The 21,493-nt window shown below is 26.4% G+C and overlaps 1 protein-coding gene across 1 annotated transcript in view; it reads right to left on the bottom strand.

Annotated features, from left to right (window-relative positions):
- Nucleotides 1-21,493, bottom strand: part of LOC136984012 (tyrosine-protein phosphatase Lar-like) — a 197,448-nt gene that overhangs the window by 47,005 nt on the left and 128,950 nt on the right. Inside the window, 5 exon segments of the mRNA XM_067280920.1 lie at nt 2,972-3,280; nt 6,094-6,378; nt 12,656-12,851; nt 13,605-13,705; nt 16,905-16,925. Of these exon segments, the coding sequence (XP_067137021.1) occupies nt 2,972-3,280; nt 6,094-6,378; nt 12,656-12,851; nt 13,605-13,705; nt 16,905-16,925 (912 nt within the window).

The following is a 21,493-nucleotide window of genomic DNA, read 5'->3' as shown; positions in this document are numbered from 1 at the left end:
TGGAAAGTGCAAGATAGATAGCATAATGGTGTTTGTAGAGTATTGATCAGAACCTAGGAAATATGGATATGGAACTACAATAGCTTATTTTTTAAGTTTGTACAGATAAAAAATTAAAAAATATATATATATATATATGACAACCACTCTTCAACTTATGCAAATTCAATATTACATTAATCTATTCTATGCTTTATGGTTTCTTTATCCTTTTGAATAAAGAAGCAAAAACCTTTTCATTTTGATATCAGTAAATGAATCAATTATTCAAATAGTTACTATAGTGAGAATCTTAAAAATGAGCTCAAAATTCACAGTTTACCATTAAGTCTTTCCCTTTCGATTTAGGCTGTAAATAAAATAGTCAACTGTTTTGCTTTATCACTATGTAAGTTTATGTAAAATAGGATAAGTGATTTTTGTTTAACCGTCAAATATTTACAAATAGTATACCACCAAACCTAATAAATATTTATTTCTTTTTGTTTACAACCTTTTTCTTATTTATTTCTTATTTTCTTTTTAGCATTAAATAAGCATACTCTGTATTATTAGAAGAGCATGTTTAAAGCTTGCATTAAAGTAAATAGAAAATGTTTTATTTCTTTGATTCTTCTCAGGATGAAAATATGAGTTAAAGAAACTTGGAAATTTATACAGCTTGTACTATAATTTGAAAGCAAATAAAATCCAATAATAAATTAATAATCATTGTATTCATTTCAAAACTAGGATTATTGCAAACAAATAAAATTTGAAAACTCCAATAAAGCATAATTGATTTCCAATAGAATTTCATATGGCATTATCATGTTGATTTAATTTGATATTTGTCAATAGTCACATGATCTTACATCACCATAAATTATATGGTTACTTAAAACAGCAACTTAATATAACAGCCATTATTGAATGTTTGTTACCTATTGAAATATAATTTTTTTAATTGTCACTAATTTTCTTCTGTTGTTATTTTTATATAGGTTTACTGTTTTTATTATTGTATTATTAAACAAACATAATTGACAATATACAATACTAATAAATATAAGTATAGAGAACAATTTATGTATTTGGAAATGTTTTGTTTTGTTTTGTATTGTATTGTATATTCAATTATTTAGTTATTAGCTATTAATTACAGGTGCTCCTCACTTTACGACCAATCGAGTTTCGACCTGCAATTCGGGGAATCCCCTTTCTCAGCTTGAGTGTTGGTCAGTGGCGAATGGTGACATGTGCACTAAGCATACTATAATAGGCTTGCGCGTACTATAATAGTCTTTTTATGAATAAATTTGTAGTTTGTTGCATAATTTGTATAATTTTACAATGATCCTATATTCCCGGTGCAAGCTCCTTGCTTATCGACCAATTCGCTTAACGACGCAGTCGTTGGAACGGAACTCGGTCATAAAGTGAGGACTACCTGTACTAATTTGTTCAATTGCTGAGTGATGCAACATTTACATTTTTAAATACAAAATATAATAAATTTCAAGTTTTTTTTTCAATAAAATAAATAAGACAGCTACAAAAGTATTTTTATTTTACATTATATGGAAACTCTGTAAATACAGACTCTAAGATGAGGTAGACAAACATACTTATCATTATATCAGTTAATGTGCAGTAATAAAGTAAATTTAGAACTCCAAAATTAACAGAAATTTTTTATTTACTAAAAAATCAGATTAAATAAAAACTTTTAGAGATTTTTTAATGTAATTTTAACTAGATTTTAAAATGCTTTTAAGTAGTTAATACCCAATATATTATAACTGTTTTGGAAAAAATAAATTACAGTAACATATTTGTCAGCCTCAATCTTTCATTATGGAAGAAATTACATATAAAGCTACTGCTCAGAAAATTTTGCTATATATTGTAATATTTTTCAAACTGAATTACAAAATGAAACAAAAATATTTTAATTGCAAGCTATTTAAACGATATTATGCATTCTGTAATTCAGTAAATTCATTTGAGAAAGGTTTAAAAAATATCAGACCTATGTTCAAACTAAGTATTAACAATGTACTCTATATACAAGTTGGATTAATTTGGAATTTAGTATTAAGGAATAAGCAAAATTAGAGATTATTAACAAAAATTATTGTGCACTTTAGAAATTGCAGGCAGAATATTTTTTTATAAATTACAAATAAAATAATAAGAGTAAAATGTATTTTTAAAAATTTATGTATAAACAGATAAAGACTGAAAATAATCATCATGCATTTTACCAAATCATGCAAACAAATTTGTTAAAATTAATAATTTAGCAATATTTCTATATTTATACACTCTCTTGTTCAATAAACATAATTAACATTTCAAGTGAAGACATGAATTTTTATATGCATTACTTATTTAGTTCTTTTACCTGTTTCCTCTGTAAGCTTGTAACTGTAATGACATTTAACACCAAAATTGCTACAATAAATTATGCTCAGAGACATTACTAGAAAACCATTATTTTTATTCCTAAAATTAAGTTATATAATAAAATAAAAAATTTTTATTCTAGAAATGCCTCTGGATTTAACCAATTAGGTTTCACAACATTTAAAGACAGGAAGATAATAACAGAAACAGAAAACAGAAAGACAGTCTGCTTGTTTTCCATTCAGTATCCAGTTGACCTGTTGATAAAAGACAGAAGTGATAAAAGGAACACAATATGGCATAGAGTTGCCAGCTGATGATCTATAAAGGGAAGGTTAGGTTTGAGGAAACATTCAAAAACAATAATCATGCAACATGCATTTGTGCATTGATTTGAAGCTAGGATATGGTATTTAACTTTCCCACAAAAAATCATCATGAAAAATTGGTTGTTGAAAGCTTACACTATATCTACAGTACAAATGCTTTTATTTAACATTTCTTTGCATGATTTATATTTTTTGTGAGAAAGTTTAAATTAATTTATAAGGAAATACAAGGAGGGGAAAGGTGATATACATACCATCTTCGTCTGTCTTGACAATAATTGGTGGAGAAGGTGGGCCATCACCTACAGAAGTGCCTGCAAGTACCCATACGCGATACTCAGTCCATTTCTCCAGCCCACCAATGACATATGATCTTTCGTTGGGACCCACCTCGACTTCATGGGTGAGAGCCAAATCATCTCCAGCATCAGCTTTGAGGTAGTTGATCTTATAGATGATGATGGCACCATTCTGTTGATCACGGGGAGGGGGTTTCCAGGAGATGCGTAAGGATCGGGAGTCTAGAGCAGAGCCAGTAACATCTTGGGGAGGGGCGCCGGGCACTGTGAGGGATAGGAAGGAAGGAGGGCAAAGTGCCAGATATTGTGCAGTGGGATAATTTGGTAAGATTAAATCAAAAACTAATCAAGGATCTAATACAGGCAAAAAGCCAAGGTAATACCAACAAAACTAATACATAAAAATAAAATTTACATAACAAAACTAAAAATTAGTGGCCACCATTTTTTAAATCATTTTTAAACTTAAAATATATTAAATATTAAAAATTTTACATTAAACTTCATTTTATTAAAAAAATTTACTATTTATTTACTCAATTTATTAAATTTTCATATTCAGTATAAATAAATAAATAACATCAACAACAGAATTTTTCATTTTTATATTTAATCTAGTTAATTTGCCACTTTTGAAAATAACATTTAAAGATTATTTGTTTTATTCTTTATGTTATTATTATTATTATTAAAATATAATTAATCTTTAATAGTATTTAAAATACAATAAATTTCTTTATAAAGATAAGAAAATAATGCTGAATAATACAAATAATCTTTAAATAATAATTAAATGTTAAAAATAATATTAAAGACTATTTCTAAATATTAAAAAACAAATAAATCAACACTAGGCAGAAATTACACTTGAGATTTACACAAAGGACAAAACAGACACGCACACACATCATAACTGAAATGGGATGGTATCAAAAATGTATGTATAATACAGATACCATGCCCTAACAACAATGCAAGTGTCTGGTGCACAAGACTTTTTAGCAGGAAAGACAACCTCCTTAACAGGAGTAGTGTGACACAAGAGGCTTGGCACAACATGCGTGCAAATACAAACTGGGAATAAGGTTATCATCATGCGAGATTAATTTCACTGTAGGTGTGAAACAGACATGTTTATAACTGCTTGAAAGAATTCAATGTTATTGTAGATTTATCCAATAAATAACAATGACTGCTTCCAAACAATTATGAATGGACAGCTATCACACACCTTCAGTTAGGTATTATAAAGGTATGTCTGGAATAACTGGGAAGCACAGCTGGCAACCCACATCCATAATAAAACTGTGAGCTTTCAGCTTTGTTATATTTTAATAATTCTATTTATTATATATTCATGAAAAAATAATTTATACTTAATATATATTTTTGAATTTCTTTATTAATCCTTATTATAGCTTATACATAATAAAAATGTATAATGCACATTACAGTGCACAATTCATAAATTCAAATTTTTTACTTACATACCAACATTTATACGAAACTTTCACAGCAAAAAAATATATTACTTTAAAATAGGTAATAGAAATAACTAAAATTCATTTTATATATTTTATTTTTAATATATTACTTACTTTGTTTAATGATTTAATGAAAAAAATTAATTAATGAAAACTTTCATTTAACATTAACCCATTTGCTGCTAATTAAAAACTGAAATATTTCAATTATATGCAAGTTTTGATAGTCGCTACAGAATGCAAATGTTGGAGTTTTGAAGTTGATCATGCTTTTTTAAAAACTATTTCTTTTGATAAAAATCAATCAGGTAGTAACAGGAAGTTTATAGTGTTAATACTTATATACAATATTATTTTTTACTGTTTATTTTCATGTAGATTAATATTTAAATTTAAACATTTTTTTCCTATTTACAATTTCAAATAATATTTTAAATTTATTTCTATAAAACACTTTTTTGAAGATTGTTTGTTTAATTAGCAAGTCAAATCTTTCATTTGAAATATTTCAATCAAGATAAATTCTGAAAAAAGATTTAACTCAATTTATTAAATTTTTATATTCAGTATAAATAAATAAATGAATTTTTTTAATTTGTTGATTGATAACTTTCATATCAAAAGCAGATATATCTTATAAAAATTTATTGTTGTAATATATTCTAAATATTTCAAATATTTAAAAAAAATTTTCAATTTTATTATTGTAGTAGTAAAAACAAGTAGCAATTCGTTTGGTTAAATTAACAAAAAATTTTGTGTAAAATTTTAAAAAAACTCTCAGACTTTTTGTAAGGTTCATTAAAAAAATTTAGAATAATTGATGTAATATCATCAAGCAATAAATGGGTTAAAAAAATTACTACATTTAACGAAAAAGTATTAATGTTGTAGTGAATCTATAATAAATGAAATCATTTTTCTCATATTTAATGAAATTTTAACAAATGCTTAAGTTGTAAAAACAGGTAATTTTATTTAAAAAAAGCAATAAAGTGAAATAGGAATTTTATCATCATTTTACATCAGTTAATTCAAAGTAATTATGTTTAAAATTACATATACTGTACAATTTAAAAAAAATGCACCTACTATAATTTGATATTATATAATGAAACATTATTATTTCAAATTTTTTAAAATTCACTAGAGATAAGTTAAAATTTTTTAATTAGTAATCTTTTATGAACTAGCATTCAAATAAAGATGTGCTATGAGAAATTGATTTCATTTCAGATTATGATTTTATGATTTAGAATTCTTATTATAATGGAATCTAAGTAATTTTCATTAAAACATTATGGAATAAGGAAATAATAGTTCTTTCAAATAAAATAAGATTTTTTTAATATTTTAAATAGAGTATTATATTAATATAACTGCTTAATACTTTGAAAGTTATTGAATTTTTAAAAATAATTTACTTTTTAAAGATGTTTTAGGAATTATTATTTACTTTTCTCTTAAACGATTATAGTTTATTTATAAACCGAAATACATACAAAATAAAAAGATTTTTGATTTGTGAAAGAAAAAAAATTATATAGTCATTTACTAAGTAACTTTATAAAAAGTAATTATAAAATAACTTACCATACTGTTCTGTTCTAACAGGTACAGGTGGTGTCGCTGCACCCTCCCCTTGCAGAGATTTGGCAGCAACCCAAACATAGTAAGTTGTGTCTGGGTATAAGTCACTTAATTTATAAGTCTCCACATCAGGAATACTTATATGATATTGATGTTGGGTGAATGTATCATTCCAATATAATTCATATCCAATTACTTTCTCACCAGAATGTGAAGGTTGAGTCCAAGTTAATTGGACTGTAGTTGAAGATGTAGCCACAGCACGAAGATTACTTGGTTGACTAGGAACTAAATAACATTTTTATTTAAGAAATTAGAACTATAAAAAATTAATTTTTTAAGGGTAAGACTAAATATTATATAGATATAATGCTAGACTGCAATGAATGATTGAATATATGTATATGTTACAGTCAAAACCCGTTTTTAGTTAGAACACGTTTTAACTAGTTGAAACTAGTTTTAACTCATTCATTTTTGACTAGCAGTAAATTCTAGTTATAACAAAGACATCCAGTATAAACTAGTTTCAACTAGTTAAAATGCATTCTAACTAAAAACTGGTTTTGACTGCAACATATAGAGTGATTCGGAATAAGATGATAAGCAGGGGAAGATGCCTACTTTTTGATATTTTCAAACGGTGACGTCAGATATTGTCATGTGTTTGTATGATGAATTGTTGGGCCAATATTGAGTGTGGAAAGCTGTAGTTGGCTACAGTTAACTCATTTTCTACATCTGAGAAGAATAAAAGCAAGATAAGAACGAAGTTTTTGTTGTGAAATGTTTCTAGAATCATTTTAAAACTAAAAGTTAAAATAGAATTTATTAAAAATTGCAAAAAACAATTAATGTGTGATGTAGTTAAGGTTCTACAGTTTCCATTATGAGCTACTGCTGATCCCAATCGGACACGCTAGAACACGTGACTCCGCTAGGCATCTTACCCCGACAAATGGGAAAGGTGCCACATTTTTCTTGGGGTAACATGATGCCTATTTTTTGTTAATTGAATTCCAATATGCCTATTTTTAATAAATTTTTGTTTTCTCGTTTTATTGCAGGATATGGATAGAAATTATATAAGGACTTCTCAAAAAGGTTTTAGGACTGAAAAGAACTTTCAGCTAGCTATAGAGCACGTTAGAACGGGCGGAAACTTAACAATACTTATACTGCACTGTTATACTTACTATGAAGTACTTTGTACTACATATGCAATAAATTAAATTTGGTTAAGATATTTGAAAATTAATTTTATGCAATTATATTTGTTATCTTACCCTAATGGCATTTGGCATCTCACCCGGATACTTGGGGTGAAATGCCTAAAATGCCAGACAGTAAAAAAGTCATCATTGCAAACACAATATACAATTATTTTTCATATACTCCAAAGTTTTATTTGAAAAACATGCTCAAGAATATGATATTTTTGTTAGAGGCCTCCAAAACCCAAATTATCATTATAATTTTCTTCATAAGCAAAATGTTAGGCATCTTTCCCTGAATCACTATACATAACTTTAGTTAAAATAAATACGCATGTTGACAAATCTTTACTGTTGTCTAGCAATTTGTAGATTGTGGCATTTCTTGGAAGCATAAACTGGCATTTAAATATTTAGTAATTTGTTTATAAATCAATTTGAGTCTATTATCAAAATCTGTAATTATTCATCTAGTTGTTGGGAGGCATGGTTGTTCATTGGTGACCTCTGGTTGTGGATGCTTCATATATTTGTTTTCTATTTTTTGTGCCAGGTTTTGTATAAACTTCTTATCATATCTGTGTATTCTGGCTATTTCTTCCATATATCTTCCAAGGTGTTTGAGATGTCTGAACAGTGTGTATATGCTCTTCTAACTAGAGCTCTAAATGCCGTGATTTTATAAGAAAATGGGTCATGAAAATGGGAAGGTATTAATAACAGGTGATATGGTGTGTACAGGCACAATGAAGTGACGTTTATTTTTTCAACACTAGGCTAGTTGAATCTTTATTTAGTTAGAACGTGTTTTTCTACATCGACGTTTCGGGCTTCAGCCCCTCATCAGCTAACTAAACATATATAAAAAAATATATTTTCTACATGACATAAATAAAAATCAAAAAACTAAAAACTCACATAAATTCTTTGTAGACTATACCTTGCTTTAGCATGGGTACTATACACACAGCAGAAATCGGACGACACTTAGGTTTTACATTTTCAATATCAATTTTTTCTCGCAACTTTAACTCCATAAAAAACGAAACCGTTTTTTCATTTTATTACATAAATAAGATAACTTCTGTAGAAATTAAAAAATTAAAACCAAAATTTACAAATTCCAAAGGTCATTTTTGCCACCTCATCGACCAATCCGACAATTTGCATATAGCACTGTGTGCCGTAAGTTGCACCTATTAACAAATTAATTAGCCGACATTTAGAAACCCTTAAGGGAATTACAAAGATTTTTAATTTTCAATTTTTTATATTACAATAAATCACTATTTGGCTTAACGTTTACTCTGTATATTTTTCTCTTTATCTAATTTACATGACATTAATACGGAACATTATTTCATTAAATAATTCTGTCTTTACCATTCGATTATCGCAAATTATAATAATTTAGTACATTTCTTCATATTATTTTCATTATATTATTTTTAACCAATTATTATGAATTTTAACACTTAAGTTTTTATTTATACAACCTTGGTTTTTGTTTCGTAGTATTTCAACGCTTTCTTTAAATTTTCTATCATAAATCCTTTTCTCTTTATGTAAAATCTGTATATTTGATTGATTTATATTACAATTATTGATTACACAATGATCATAAAAAGCTGAGTTCAAACGACTATATTTTAAATCGGATATGTGTTCTTTAACACGCGTTTTTAATGTTCTTTTGGTTTCGCCTATGTAAAAACTATTATTCTCACAAGTACAGGGTATTTTATAGACGACATTTTTAATTTCATTTTTATCTTCTATATTATTTGTTGAACGTTGTTTCTGATTTAATCTAGATATTAAATTTTTATAATTTGGTGCAAGCTGTATGTTATTTTTTCTAAGTTCTTTATTAATTTTTTCATATACACATTTTATATATGGAAAACTTAAGTATTTAATTTTTTTATTATTTGCATCTTTTTTGGAAGGGAAAGGGCCTTTATTATGTATGTTTTTTTGCCAATTGTTAATTAATCTTGTAGGATATCCATTCAAACTAAATTTCTTTTTTAGACCGTTTATATATTTCTGATTTGTTTCCTGTTCGCTGGTTCTACTAAGTATATTCATATATTCCATATAAAAGATATTCCTTTTTATATGTAAAGGGATATTTGAACGATAATTCAGTGTCTTATTAACTGAACATTGTTTCCTAAACGGTTCAAGTATTAATTTTCTATCTTTCCGTTTAATCATCACATCAAGGTATGCTATGCTGTTATCAGTTTTTTCTTTTTCTATAGTAAACTTAATTTCATTATGGATACCGTTAATTAATTCTTCTATCTTGTCTATTGTTGTTTCAGCTTCGTTATATACTATTAGTATGTCATCAACGTATCTTCTATAAAAAATCTATACCCAAAACTAATCAAACACAACACGGTTTCGACAAAATCAATAAACAGGTGATATGATAATTTGGTTTGTAAAACACCCATGTATTAATATACCTACATATAAGCTCCTCCTGAATAATGAGGTGAACAGCATTGCCTTGTTCATCACACTGATATTCCACAACCCATGTGTAAGAGGAATTGAAATTAGTAGGTCTTCACTATGAGAGACCAGTATATTTGCTGATGGCACATTAGAATAGATTACACAAGATTTCAGTTTTCTTGACACACTCACTATTTATACACATATTTTAGTCATTATAATGATTAGATTGTTAATGCCATCCCAATGGCTGCTACAAAATTTATAGATTTGCATTTTTCATGTAATCTACTGTTTTAGGTTTATCACAGATTATGCAGCAGAAATGAGGCACTCAACTTTTGCTAGTCTTTCCAACAGCACAGCCGAAATATAATGAGTATGTAGTTTTGTAATATTCATTATTTTCTTCTGCTGCAACTATAGAGTGAACTGTCCCCAAACATAACAAAAGCTACCTAAATCATTCAGCCACTTCCTATGCTTTTTCACCTCCATTTTGTGTCACACAGTACAGTTGTGAGTAGGAACCCTTGACACTGCCAATACCATATCCTTCCTTCTATACCAAGTACTTTTTGTATTCGACACTCTTGGTCCGATACCAATACTGGTATCAATACTTTACTTCAGGTATCAGATTTGATATCATTACATTTTTCACAGACTGGTAAGATCCAACCAAAACTGGATTTTGCAGCAGAATCAGAAATCAAAATATAATTTTACACTATTTTCAGTTAAGTTAACCTTATGTAAAAAAAATATTAATGGCCAAAAATCAATAAGGTATTATGTCAAATTTCATTTCCACAATCTATATATGCTTCTGATTACTATTTATAAATAAATATTTTGTTAAATTTTAAGCAACAAAAGTACTGCATAATTAATTTTGATCATTGGGATGTTTAAAATGAGCTACAATTTGTATATACTTATATGCACTGATATTTGTAAAATTTGAACACAATAATGACACTGTTTTATTTCTTCACCAATGATTTCTTATCCACCCCTATCCCATATATACTAGACCATTGCAGGACTGTGCTCTGTGAGTATTAGTATACAGTTATAAAGCAGAATCTGGATTTATTTTGTGTACATAGACATCATTTGAGTGTAAACTGAAGTATTGACTGTTGCACTGACTTCTGAATAACAGGGATTCAATCCCTTGAGTAAGCAACAAAACATTAATTACTGCTCTGGAGCCCAAGCAGCTTTCATTATAATGAGTACAGTAAAAACAACTGGAAGGTGACAACAGTCCAAAGAGCGACATCCATCAAGATTCCCAATTTCAATATCCAATGCTGATACTGGCTGGTATTGATACTTTGAGACCGATACCAATATCAATACTTTTGTGGTATCAATACTAGATGTGAGACACAAACTGGTCCTGTTTGTCAGCATCCAAACAGCTGACAAACAAGACCAATGTTGCCACTCTCAGAAAATGCTCATAACATTTTCCCAGTAAATCATTGGAAGTAGAGTAAAATGAAATTGTTCATGTTTATCCATCAATAACTGCTATTTTTCAAATAATATAAATTTTCCCCATTAGGTTCCCATTGAAGTTTTTGTGGACAACAGAATTTGTTTTATTTTAATATGTTCATATGATTTACATTTTCTTCTTAAAAATTGAAAATATGAAAAACTGTTGTGACAGAATTTTGAGGGTCATTTTTGTTTTCTGTACCCAAAATACATTAAAAACAGTCTTTAAGTTAAAAGGGCAAAATCATATTCCCTAGTGACATTAATAATCTTGTTATACCAATAACTGAATGTTTATACTAATCATTTATAGATATCATTAAGATAAAGAAGTAATGTCAATCTTTTAAGTTAAATAATTTTAAGGTATTAAATTATGATAGACCAATATTAGATAAAGTTAAAAGAAACATGTAGTGGATAGAATTGCCCAGACAAGCAATTCCCGCTCTGTTTGTAAGATAACGGAAACTTTCGTAATTCAAAATCATAGCCGTTACGGAAGAACCATTAGAGAAGATCCGTTGGGAAAGCCGTTGTGGTTTGAATCGACAATCAATGATTGGCTGTTGGAGAATGGCCATTGGACGGACTTTATGAAGACATCGAAGCTGATTGGTGGAGAATTTGAACGTCGGCTACTATATAAGAAGCAGTTTTTGGCAGAAAGAGCTCTCTTTGGAACCTTGCTGAAACCTGGTGTAAGTGGACTCCCATTGGACTATCACAAACTTTTTCCTGACTCAGAGGTGTTGTGAGTACTAAGTCTGTTAGCGGAGGTCGTAAGGTGTCCTTCCAAACTTGTAGGGAGCATAGTCAGTCGTAACTTAGATTAGTGTATTGTGGATACCTAGTTGTAAACATTATTTTGTATTTATTTTGTATGTTTGTTTCATCAATATAAACGTTGTGTTTTGTCAACCCGACTGGTTATTTTTAACTTTACTCCCAAACAATTACAGATGAATACATCAAAGAATATCTTTAGACTTAAGAAAATAGATTTATATGAAGTGATAAAAATAAAACTGACAATTAAGATATTTTCATAAAATTTATCTAACATTATGTCTTGGTTACATATTAAAATATTAAATACTGTATTCAGAAATATTTGTTATATTCAAAAAGACAAACATTAGCAGAAAAAACATAATACATGATCAATTCCAAATCTATCAGAATATAATTATATCTAGAGTTTAAATTTAAGAAATAAATCAATGTTATTTTTTTTCATTTCTAAGTTATGACTAATCAAAACTCAAAATAGGAATTAAATTTGAAATAGATATAGAAATGTTGCATAAAATAAAAATTTTAATTTTCTAACTGATCTAAACTTTTTATTTATCAATATTTACACTTACCACCTTGTTGTGTTTTTACTTGTACTGGAGCTGAAAGTGGTCCAGGACCACGACTAGTAAAAGCTTGAATGCGTATTGTGTAAATAGTACGTGGTGTTAAATCACTTATTGTTGTTAAATGATTATTGTCTACTGTTTGAGAATTCCAAGCAGAAGTTGGCAGATTTGGCTGTGTAGTATAAAACACTTTGTAACCCTGAAAATAAATTACTTTTAGTTTCTGATTAAAAATAATAATAATAATAATAAATAAACTTTTATCTGTATATTTTATTATTTTCTTACTTCTTTTTTTAAATTTTAGATTTTAAGATTTTTGTCTAAACAATGTATTCATAAAGTAAATAAATATTTTTTAAAATATTTCGAAGTATATTTTAAGTCAACACATTTTGATTTTATTAATTAAAAATGATTTAGAAATAAAAGCTTTTGTATTTTTATATAAAATGAGTTATGTTGAATTAAATTAATTTAAAATATAGTAATGCAACTTGGCATTCTAACACTTATATAGGTTAAATTATATTATTATTAAAATAAAATATTCATTCAAGATAGTATTATAAGCTATAATAATTCAGTTAGATGTAGTGCCGAAATATTATAATTTATAATATTAGTTTGCATAAAAGTTTGTTTACCAAGTGTATTAAAACATAATCCTATACAAGATTTTACAAATATTTTAAAAATTACTAGAAGAAGAATAAATTGCACACATCTTAATTATAAGAAAGTCTTATAATAATCAATGTTTTAAAATATGATATATTTTGTAAATTTTTAAGTAATCAATTTATAATTAATGTGAAAACTTAATTGCTGAATTTTCTAAGCTATACTTTGGCTAGTAACTAATTAAGTGAAAATCTGGCAACTAGGTATTTGTATATAGATATTGTCATGATAATTTATGTATGTTTATATATATATAATTTATGCTCACTGTAACTTGTCCATTTGGTTCTTTTGGTGAATCCCATTGTATAACAACTGTGCTTGAACTTAAAGGTCTTGCTTGAACATTTCTGGGAGCACTTCCTGGTTCTATTCATAAAATAAATTTATAATTATTTATAAAGTATTTATTATAAATTTATAAATTAATGAAATTTATTAATCATTATTTATTACTAAATTAATATTCAAAAATAAAAAATAAAAATATTTTCAATTATAATATTTACTTGTTTTATTACACAAACAACTTCTATATAAAAAAAAAATTTATGAAATTATATATCAATGCATTTTAACTTAAACTTTCTTGTGACTTTTAAAATAAAAAGTCTAATGAATTCCTTGTACAAACATAATATAATTTTTTAGTTTGAAACAATCTTCCTAATTTCTAAAAATAAACAACTTAAATTCAACTTCATCTTATTATCATTTAATATGTAAATGTTTCTGTACAATCTTTTATATTAAGATTTTTATTTTGCCAATTTTTAATATAAAAATAAAAAATCAGAATATTTATGTTTTAAAATTTTTTTATTCTTAATAACAATGTTAAAATAAAGGTTAGGTGTCAACTTATTTGAAATATTAACAATTGTACTTTACTATACAAATGCAATAATCTATAAAGAAAAAAAATTATAGAAAGACAATTCTCTTCCATGTAAATATTCTTATAGAAGGATATTAATGAAAATTTTTTTTAAATTCATTTTTGCAAAAAACTTCATGCTGTAATTATGTAAAACAAACTTTTTAAATGGAAAAAACTTAATGACAAATTTTATATAATCAATCTTTTTTATATCATCATATCAACATTGATTATATTCATTAATATTTTAAAATAATTTTCATTTTTGATCTTCAGTCATATTAATCATTATGTAAAACTAATATAAAAGATTATTACTAATCCTCATCACATCCACGTATATAGAATGTATATCAAACTTATCCCCACGGGGGAAGTGTGATACATTTATAATAGATACATTTTGAGCCACAACAACGCGTGGCCGGGTCAGCTAGTTATAATATATAATTTGATTGAACATTAATATTCAATCAGTTGCATTTAAAAATATAAGGTTGTTATTGAGCATATAAATGAATTTTGATATTCATAATAATTCATTAAATTCCAAAATTTTTTTGGCTATTGAAAGTAATGACTATAGCAAAAAAATAGCTACATATTGAACATGACAATTAAAAATTATATGATAAAACTGGCAATTCAAACATTGTCCAAATTAAAACAAAGTTAAGTGATTAATAAAGTTACATTTTTTTAAAATTATATATTGTATATGTTCAAAAACAGTATTACATATAAAATCAAAAAAAATGTCATATTCAAAAAGTATCAATATCAAGTGTAATTTTTATGATAGCATATAATAAATCATTAAGAGTAATATTAAAAATGACAAAAAGCCTTCTCTAAACAAGACAAAAGTATTGGTCATGGATAAAAGTAATAACAATACAGTTTTCATTCTAGGTAGTACATGCCACATATTAGCAACCAAAATAAAAGAACACAAGGGAAGCCTAAGGAAAGGGCAAATATCAATGCCCCTAGCCAAAGAGCTTTTTTCCAACCAGAATACAACTCCAGATAGCAAAAAGCCGAGATTATCAAATTAGACACAAGTTTTCTCCCTCTTAGAATGGCTGCAGAGCTTTTTATAGAGACATCTACCGTTCCTCTCATGAACAAAAGAAGTGAAGATGGTAACCTAGATCTGTGGATATGGTTACTTTCTTCACTTTACAACATTAACGTTAAACACATGACTGTCTATTAGTAACATAATCTGCTCTCTTCCCATGTTGTGATCTGAACTAAATTTTCATCATTCCCTTACAGACTTCTAATTGAGTCTAAAAGTATTTATTAAGCATGTTGTGTTTTCTTATAATTGTGTTATTTTAGTTTATTTCATTCTTTGCTTTACTATTATTACTGTTTATATTTTTTATATCAGTTATCTATGTTCATTTATTTTTATATTTATTCTGTCACTATATATTATATTACTGTTACAAATTCAATTGATTTGACATGTTTAAAATCTTTTCAAGAATTAGATTCAAGAATAATTTCAAGAATTTAATCAACAATTTGTATTTCAAAATGCTCAAAAGAAACCATATGGAAATTTAAGACCATAAATGGAATCTTTGTAGTCTGAATGAGTCCTAAAAAACATTTTGCCAATAAACTGACTCTTATAATTTCAATGATTTTATTTTTCCTCCTAATCTTGAATGAAGTTATTATACTCCAAAATTTGTTGTATGTTTAAATGTTAAATCAAATGGTTATATATTCAACTGTTAAACTGAACCAATCCATGAGACATTCTATACTGTAACAGTCCATTTAATTAATGTTCTGTAGTTACAACCTGAAGAGGACTGATAAAAGCAGCCAAAGACATTATTTCATTAAAAGTAATATGTTGCATCAAAATGGTTTTGGATAGTAATATTAACTGAATCCATTGTTTACTTCATGTTTTACTGAATATATCATTATCTAAAATTGTTTGAATTTTTATTAAAAAAATAACTGAATTTAAATAATAATTATATAATTTTTATCCTAATATGACAAAACTACAGATTTACTCCTTTCCAGCATATAATTTCAGTCTTGCTCTAATGTTTGACTCTTGAGAAGTGCAAGACTGAAATTATTTGCTAGAGAGGAGTGAAAAAGGCTATAGTTTTGTCATATTATGAACTGAAGTTCAAGCTGGCACATTTGAAATAATTTTTATACAATTATCTTTACTTTGTTAAAGGCTTATTTTTGCAACATATTATTTTATACGTATGATGATTATTTAATTTTTCTTAATTTAACAAAAATGTGATGTTAGTTATATCTTTTTTAAAATTTAAATTCTTAAATCTTACAAATTACATCCTAAGCATTTCTAATTGGCACATTCATATAGTTGATTCTTCATAATCATATTAAAAATCACTTAACCTTTTGAAAAAGCATCTAATTTTTGTGTCTAAACTTTGTAAACTTTGTGAAAATAAAAATTAAACCATAAAATTCATTCATTTCAAATTTTATTATATTTATAATCACATTATTTTATATTTATTAAAAATTTTATATTATTATGTAAATTAAGAAATATATAAATATATATATATATATATTAATTATATATTATTCCTTAGTTTAAAGCATGCAGATGAGAAAAAAAAATTGCAAAACAGAATAGATGAAAAAACACAGATATACTACACTTACTGGTGCTTCCTGGAGTTTCCACTAGGAATGGAAATAAAAAGAAAAATATGCTACAGTGCAATATGAAAATTGTATTTATACAGATGAAAGGTGCATCTAATTTTTAAAACTTTTTATAAGTACAGCAGACCCCCCTATAACATGGGTTTGTATAACATGGCAAAAAAATTGTGATCATATTCGTGTAACGTGCTAAAAGAGATTCATATAACACAGTAAAACGTCATCGCCGACTCGTGTCGTGACAGGATTGGTCAAATCTGGACCAACAGCGAACATTGTACAAACCGTTGAGTTTAAATGGGCAGTGGACCTACTAAAAAACATTTATTATTTAATGGCCATAAAAATTATATTTATATTAATGATGTCTCCAAAGTTCAGCAAATTTTTTGCAGCAAAATAACTTATCAGGAAACATGCGCCTGCCATTCGATGAGCCACTCCGCAACGAAAACAAGCTTAAGCAATAGCATTGTTGAACAGTGCACACTCGGTAAGTAATCCTACAATTTTTTGTTTATAGCATAGTTTATATGGATTATTCCCAAAAAATTATACATGATTTGGAAATGTTGAGTCAAATTAGTCTAGAATCTATTAATTTTATAGAAGAAAACCTTTCAAACAGCCATAGCCCCTAAACTGCACACATGAAGCTGTGATTGGCTCACGTATTTAAGTGACTCATACAACACGGATTCTATAACATGGAACGTATCTACCGTGTTATAGGGGGGATCTACAGTAATATATTTTCACAGAGAGAATAAAGAAATAAAAACTTTCAAATATTAATACTTTAATACAAATATAGAATAATATAAAATATGAAATACATAATACTGCCTTTTGCTTAATTTGAAAAATATTTCATCTGAATAAATTTAACTATAATTATATAAAAATCAGATGATAATAATAATAATAATACATTATTTAATAAATTTACCATTAAATATTTCTGTGAAAATATAACAAATAATAAAACAATTTAAATGACTACAGATTTTTTAACATTACAGTGACATTAATATAATTTAATTTTTAAAAAAGGAATCATAACACTTATTTTATTTATGTTATAATTCCTTTTTTAAATAAAATTCAATTCATTTTTAAATAAAAATCATTGTTTTATTCAAAAAGATAAAATAAAAATTCCTGAAAATAATTTATAATACTTAAAAAATAATATTAAAAGTGAAAAATTAAGAAGGTAAATGATATATTATCCAGTTCATTAGCAAAATATAAATTTTAATTTATTAAAATTATGAATAATGATGATGATATTATTATTCAAATGAACAATTTATTTATAGTTATGTGCTATTTACAACACATTTTAATTAGTTACAGATTATTGTAAATCATGATATATTTAATTACTACTTATTCTAAGTAATTACTTCAAATTATTATACTATTACATATAAATTGCACTCACATGCTGATTCTATATATAAATTATGAATTCTATTTCTACAAATTTCAATACTTTGTATAGTGATATGAGAGATTCTTAAAAATGCTTTTAAAATAAATTGCAACTTTTAGAATTGTATACCATATTACAGGGATAGAGCTACTAATATAATTATTTTTACATATATAGTATTTAATATGATATTTATAAAAATATATTTAAAATTTAAATTTTTTCTACATATATTAATATACAGGTAATTGTGAACTGCAAGCCATAAACTATTGATATTGGTATATGCTAGAACTAGACAGTAACTAGAGAGACAAATTACCTTATGTACTTTTCCAACAAGTTATTCTTTAATCAAGCTAACATTTTTGGCTTTATTAATACACCATCAGATTTTTTTCAAAACTTTCTAAAATTAACAGAATTTTAAATATTGTTTGAAATTGAATCGCTTTTCAAAAATCCCAATAAAGACTTATTAATAAAGCTAAAAATGTTAGTTTGATTAAAGAATAATTTACTGGAAAAGTACATAAGGTAATTTGTCTTTCTAGTTAAGCCATAAACTGTTTAATTTATTCTTATGTTAAGTTTTTAGATGAGATACTATTTTAATATAATTACGTTACATAGATATAATCTATATTTGTTATAAAAGTAAACATAAAAAGTAAATCTGGATATTTTCTTTTTATTATTAAATTATTCAACTTACAGCACTAATATATAATAAATAAATAAATACTTGCTTACTGGAACCAAATTAAATAAAATAAAGACAAAACCTTCAATAGTCCAGCAAAGTGTTTTAATATCTTAAAAACGTTTTGCTGGACTATTGAAGGTTTTGTCCTTATTTTATTTAATATATAATGCCACAGAAATTAGTGATGGCTGATAATTGTTGTTTAGATGCACAATTAATACAATAATATTTTATTCTAATGATCATCAATAGCCCAAAATCTTTGATATAAACTGTATAGTATGAAAGTAGTGGTACATATATTTTTATGTTTATATGTGGATATTTTATTATATAAGTTGCTATTTATTAAAAAAAATATATATTTTTTAAATTTAATTTTATTTAATATACTATATATTAATATATATATATAAATTAATATATAATATATAAAAGTGCATAATTGAAAAGTTTTTAATACTCATTTCACTTCATAATTAAGCATTCAATAGTTTTGAGTTGAATTTTTACATCTGAAGGACTCTTCTTAACAAATGCATTACTCGGAGATTTTGCTAATAAATCCATTAATTATGTTTTAAAAACAACAAAATATGTTATACTAGTAATCAATAACCAAATTCTTTCGACGTTCTCAAAATTATTTTGTAAGTTTATATTCATTCTGCTCTATTCTTTACAATCTTCTTTACAATTTGTCCTTCCTTGCTTCTCTTGTAGATTTAGATAATTTCATTTGATTAATAAATATCAAATTATAACATATTGCCTTTTTGACAACAGCTGAATGCTGGTTAAAATATACTAAATAAACTGACAAAACCTAGATTCTAAACCAGCAAAATTTCACTTACTATTCACACAAACATTTTCATCTGCATTCAATTGGACATCTACAGCCTGAAATTGTCCAATTGAATGTGGATGAAAATGTTTGTTTGAATAGTAAGTGAAATTTTGCTGGTTCCTAGGTTTTGTGTCAGTTGATTTAATATTACCTTTTTCCATTTAATTATTTAGTTTGCCATAATTCATATTGATATCAAACCAAACTTGACAGTTTGAACAAAACTAACTTTTCTAGCAAACTTTATTCAAGAAACTAATTTTGAGTAAATGATTTTCTATAGATAATTTCTATTATTTTCAATGTTGTCAGGCCCACAGCCCTTTCATATGGCCAGTTATAGCAAAGTCAGCTAATGTCTGCAGGACACAAGTCAGCCTAGAGAACAGAAATGTATTCAAATTAGCAACCCCTATGTGGAACTCATGGGCCAATAGGAGTCCAAAGCTGAAAGAGCTTATAAATACAAGGACAAAACAGGACTATAGGTTTGAAATTCTTTTTCTTGGTACCAGACTTTAGATGGTTAAAAAGTGTTGTCTGACAAAGCAAGAAAGGAAACAAAAGATTATAGACTGTGTATCTTAGGGCAAAAAAGACAATACCATTGGAAAGTGGCAAAAAAAAACGGAAGAGATTGCACACATTCTTTCTTGATTGTCAGGACATAAAGAAGTATGGGACAGATCTGATGTAACCTTTCTTGACTAATGTTAACAATTTAAAAAAAAATCAAAAATTTGTAAGCATCCTACAATGAAAAAAATTATTAAAAAATAGTCTCTTTTAATTCTTAAGTTTTTTAATTCAGATTTTTTTAGAACTATTAAAAACCAAAACTGAAAAATTAAACTTGAAAATGAGAGATTTTTGAAATAATAAAGCAAAAACTAAAATTCATATTAAACAAGTACAGTCAAACCTGTTTTTATGCGCTCTTTTTATGTGCGATTTTTATTTGTGCGATTTTTTTAATGCGAATTTTTAATTTGTGCGGTATAGTTGGCGACTAGTCTCGTGCGATTCGTCATGTCTCACGTTGACTTATTATAGCTAAATAAACTTATTATAGCATAAATGCACTTATTATAGTAATATTATTGCATGAATATGCGAAAAATGAAATAATTTACTTTTTAAGTCAACAAAACACCACCTGGACAAAAATATGTAAAACAGACGATAGACCAGACGATGCAGTCAAGTGCTGACATCTGTTGTCAATAAATTCTATTTCGTACGGTTTTGAGTTATTTTCTATGTGAGACTTTTTTTATGCGGTCCCTATTCACCGCATAAAAAAATTATTTTTTTTAATTGTGTTGCGAAAACTATTATTTACAGCCATTCGTGAAGTTTCGTGAGATTTTTTTTAATGCGTTTTTTTTAATGCGGTCCCTATCCCCCGCATAAAAACAGGTTTGACTGTAATATAAAAAAAAATTTTTTGAAGTCAATTCCTACTGATTGAGCTACTGCCTGTTGTTTTCAATTTTCATTACAAACTGCTAAAACTCTATTTAAAGTATTAATAATTAGGGTAATGTTACCCATGGTATCAAAGATGGCAACAGGGAAATTTATTAATTTGC

This window comes from Centruroides vittatus, unplaced genomic scaffold (assembly GCF_030686945.1).
Source record: "Centruroides vittatus isolate TY-2023 unplaced genomic scaffold, ASM3068694v2 contig_900, whole genome shotgun sequence".
In the NCBI taxonomy this organism is placed as follows: domain Eukaryota; kingdom Metazoa; phylum Arthropoda; class Arachnida; order Scorpiones; family Buthidae; genus Centruroides; species Centruroides vittatus.
This window is presented reverse-complemented; position numbering and strand designations above follow the sequence as displayed.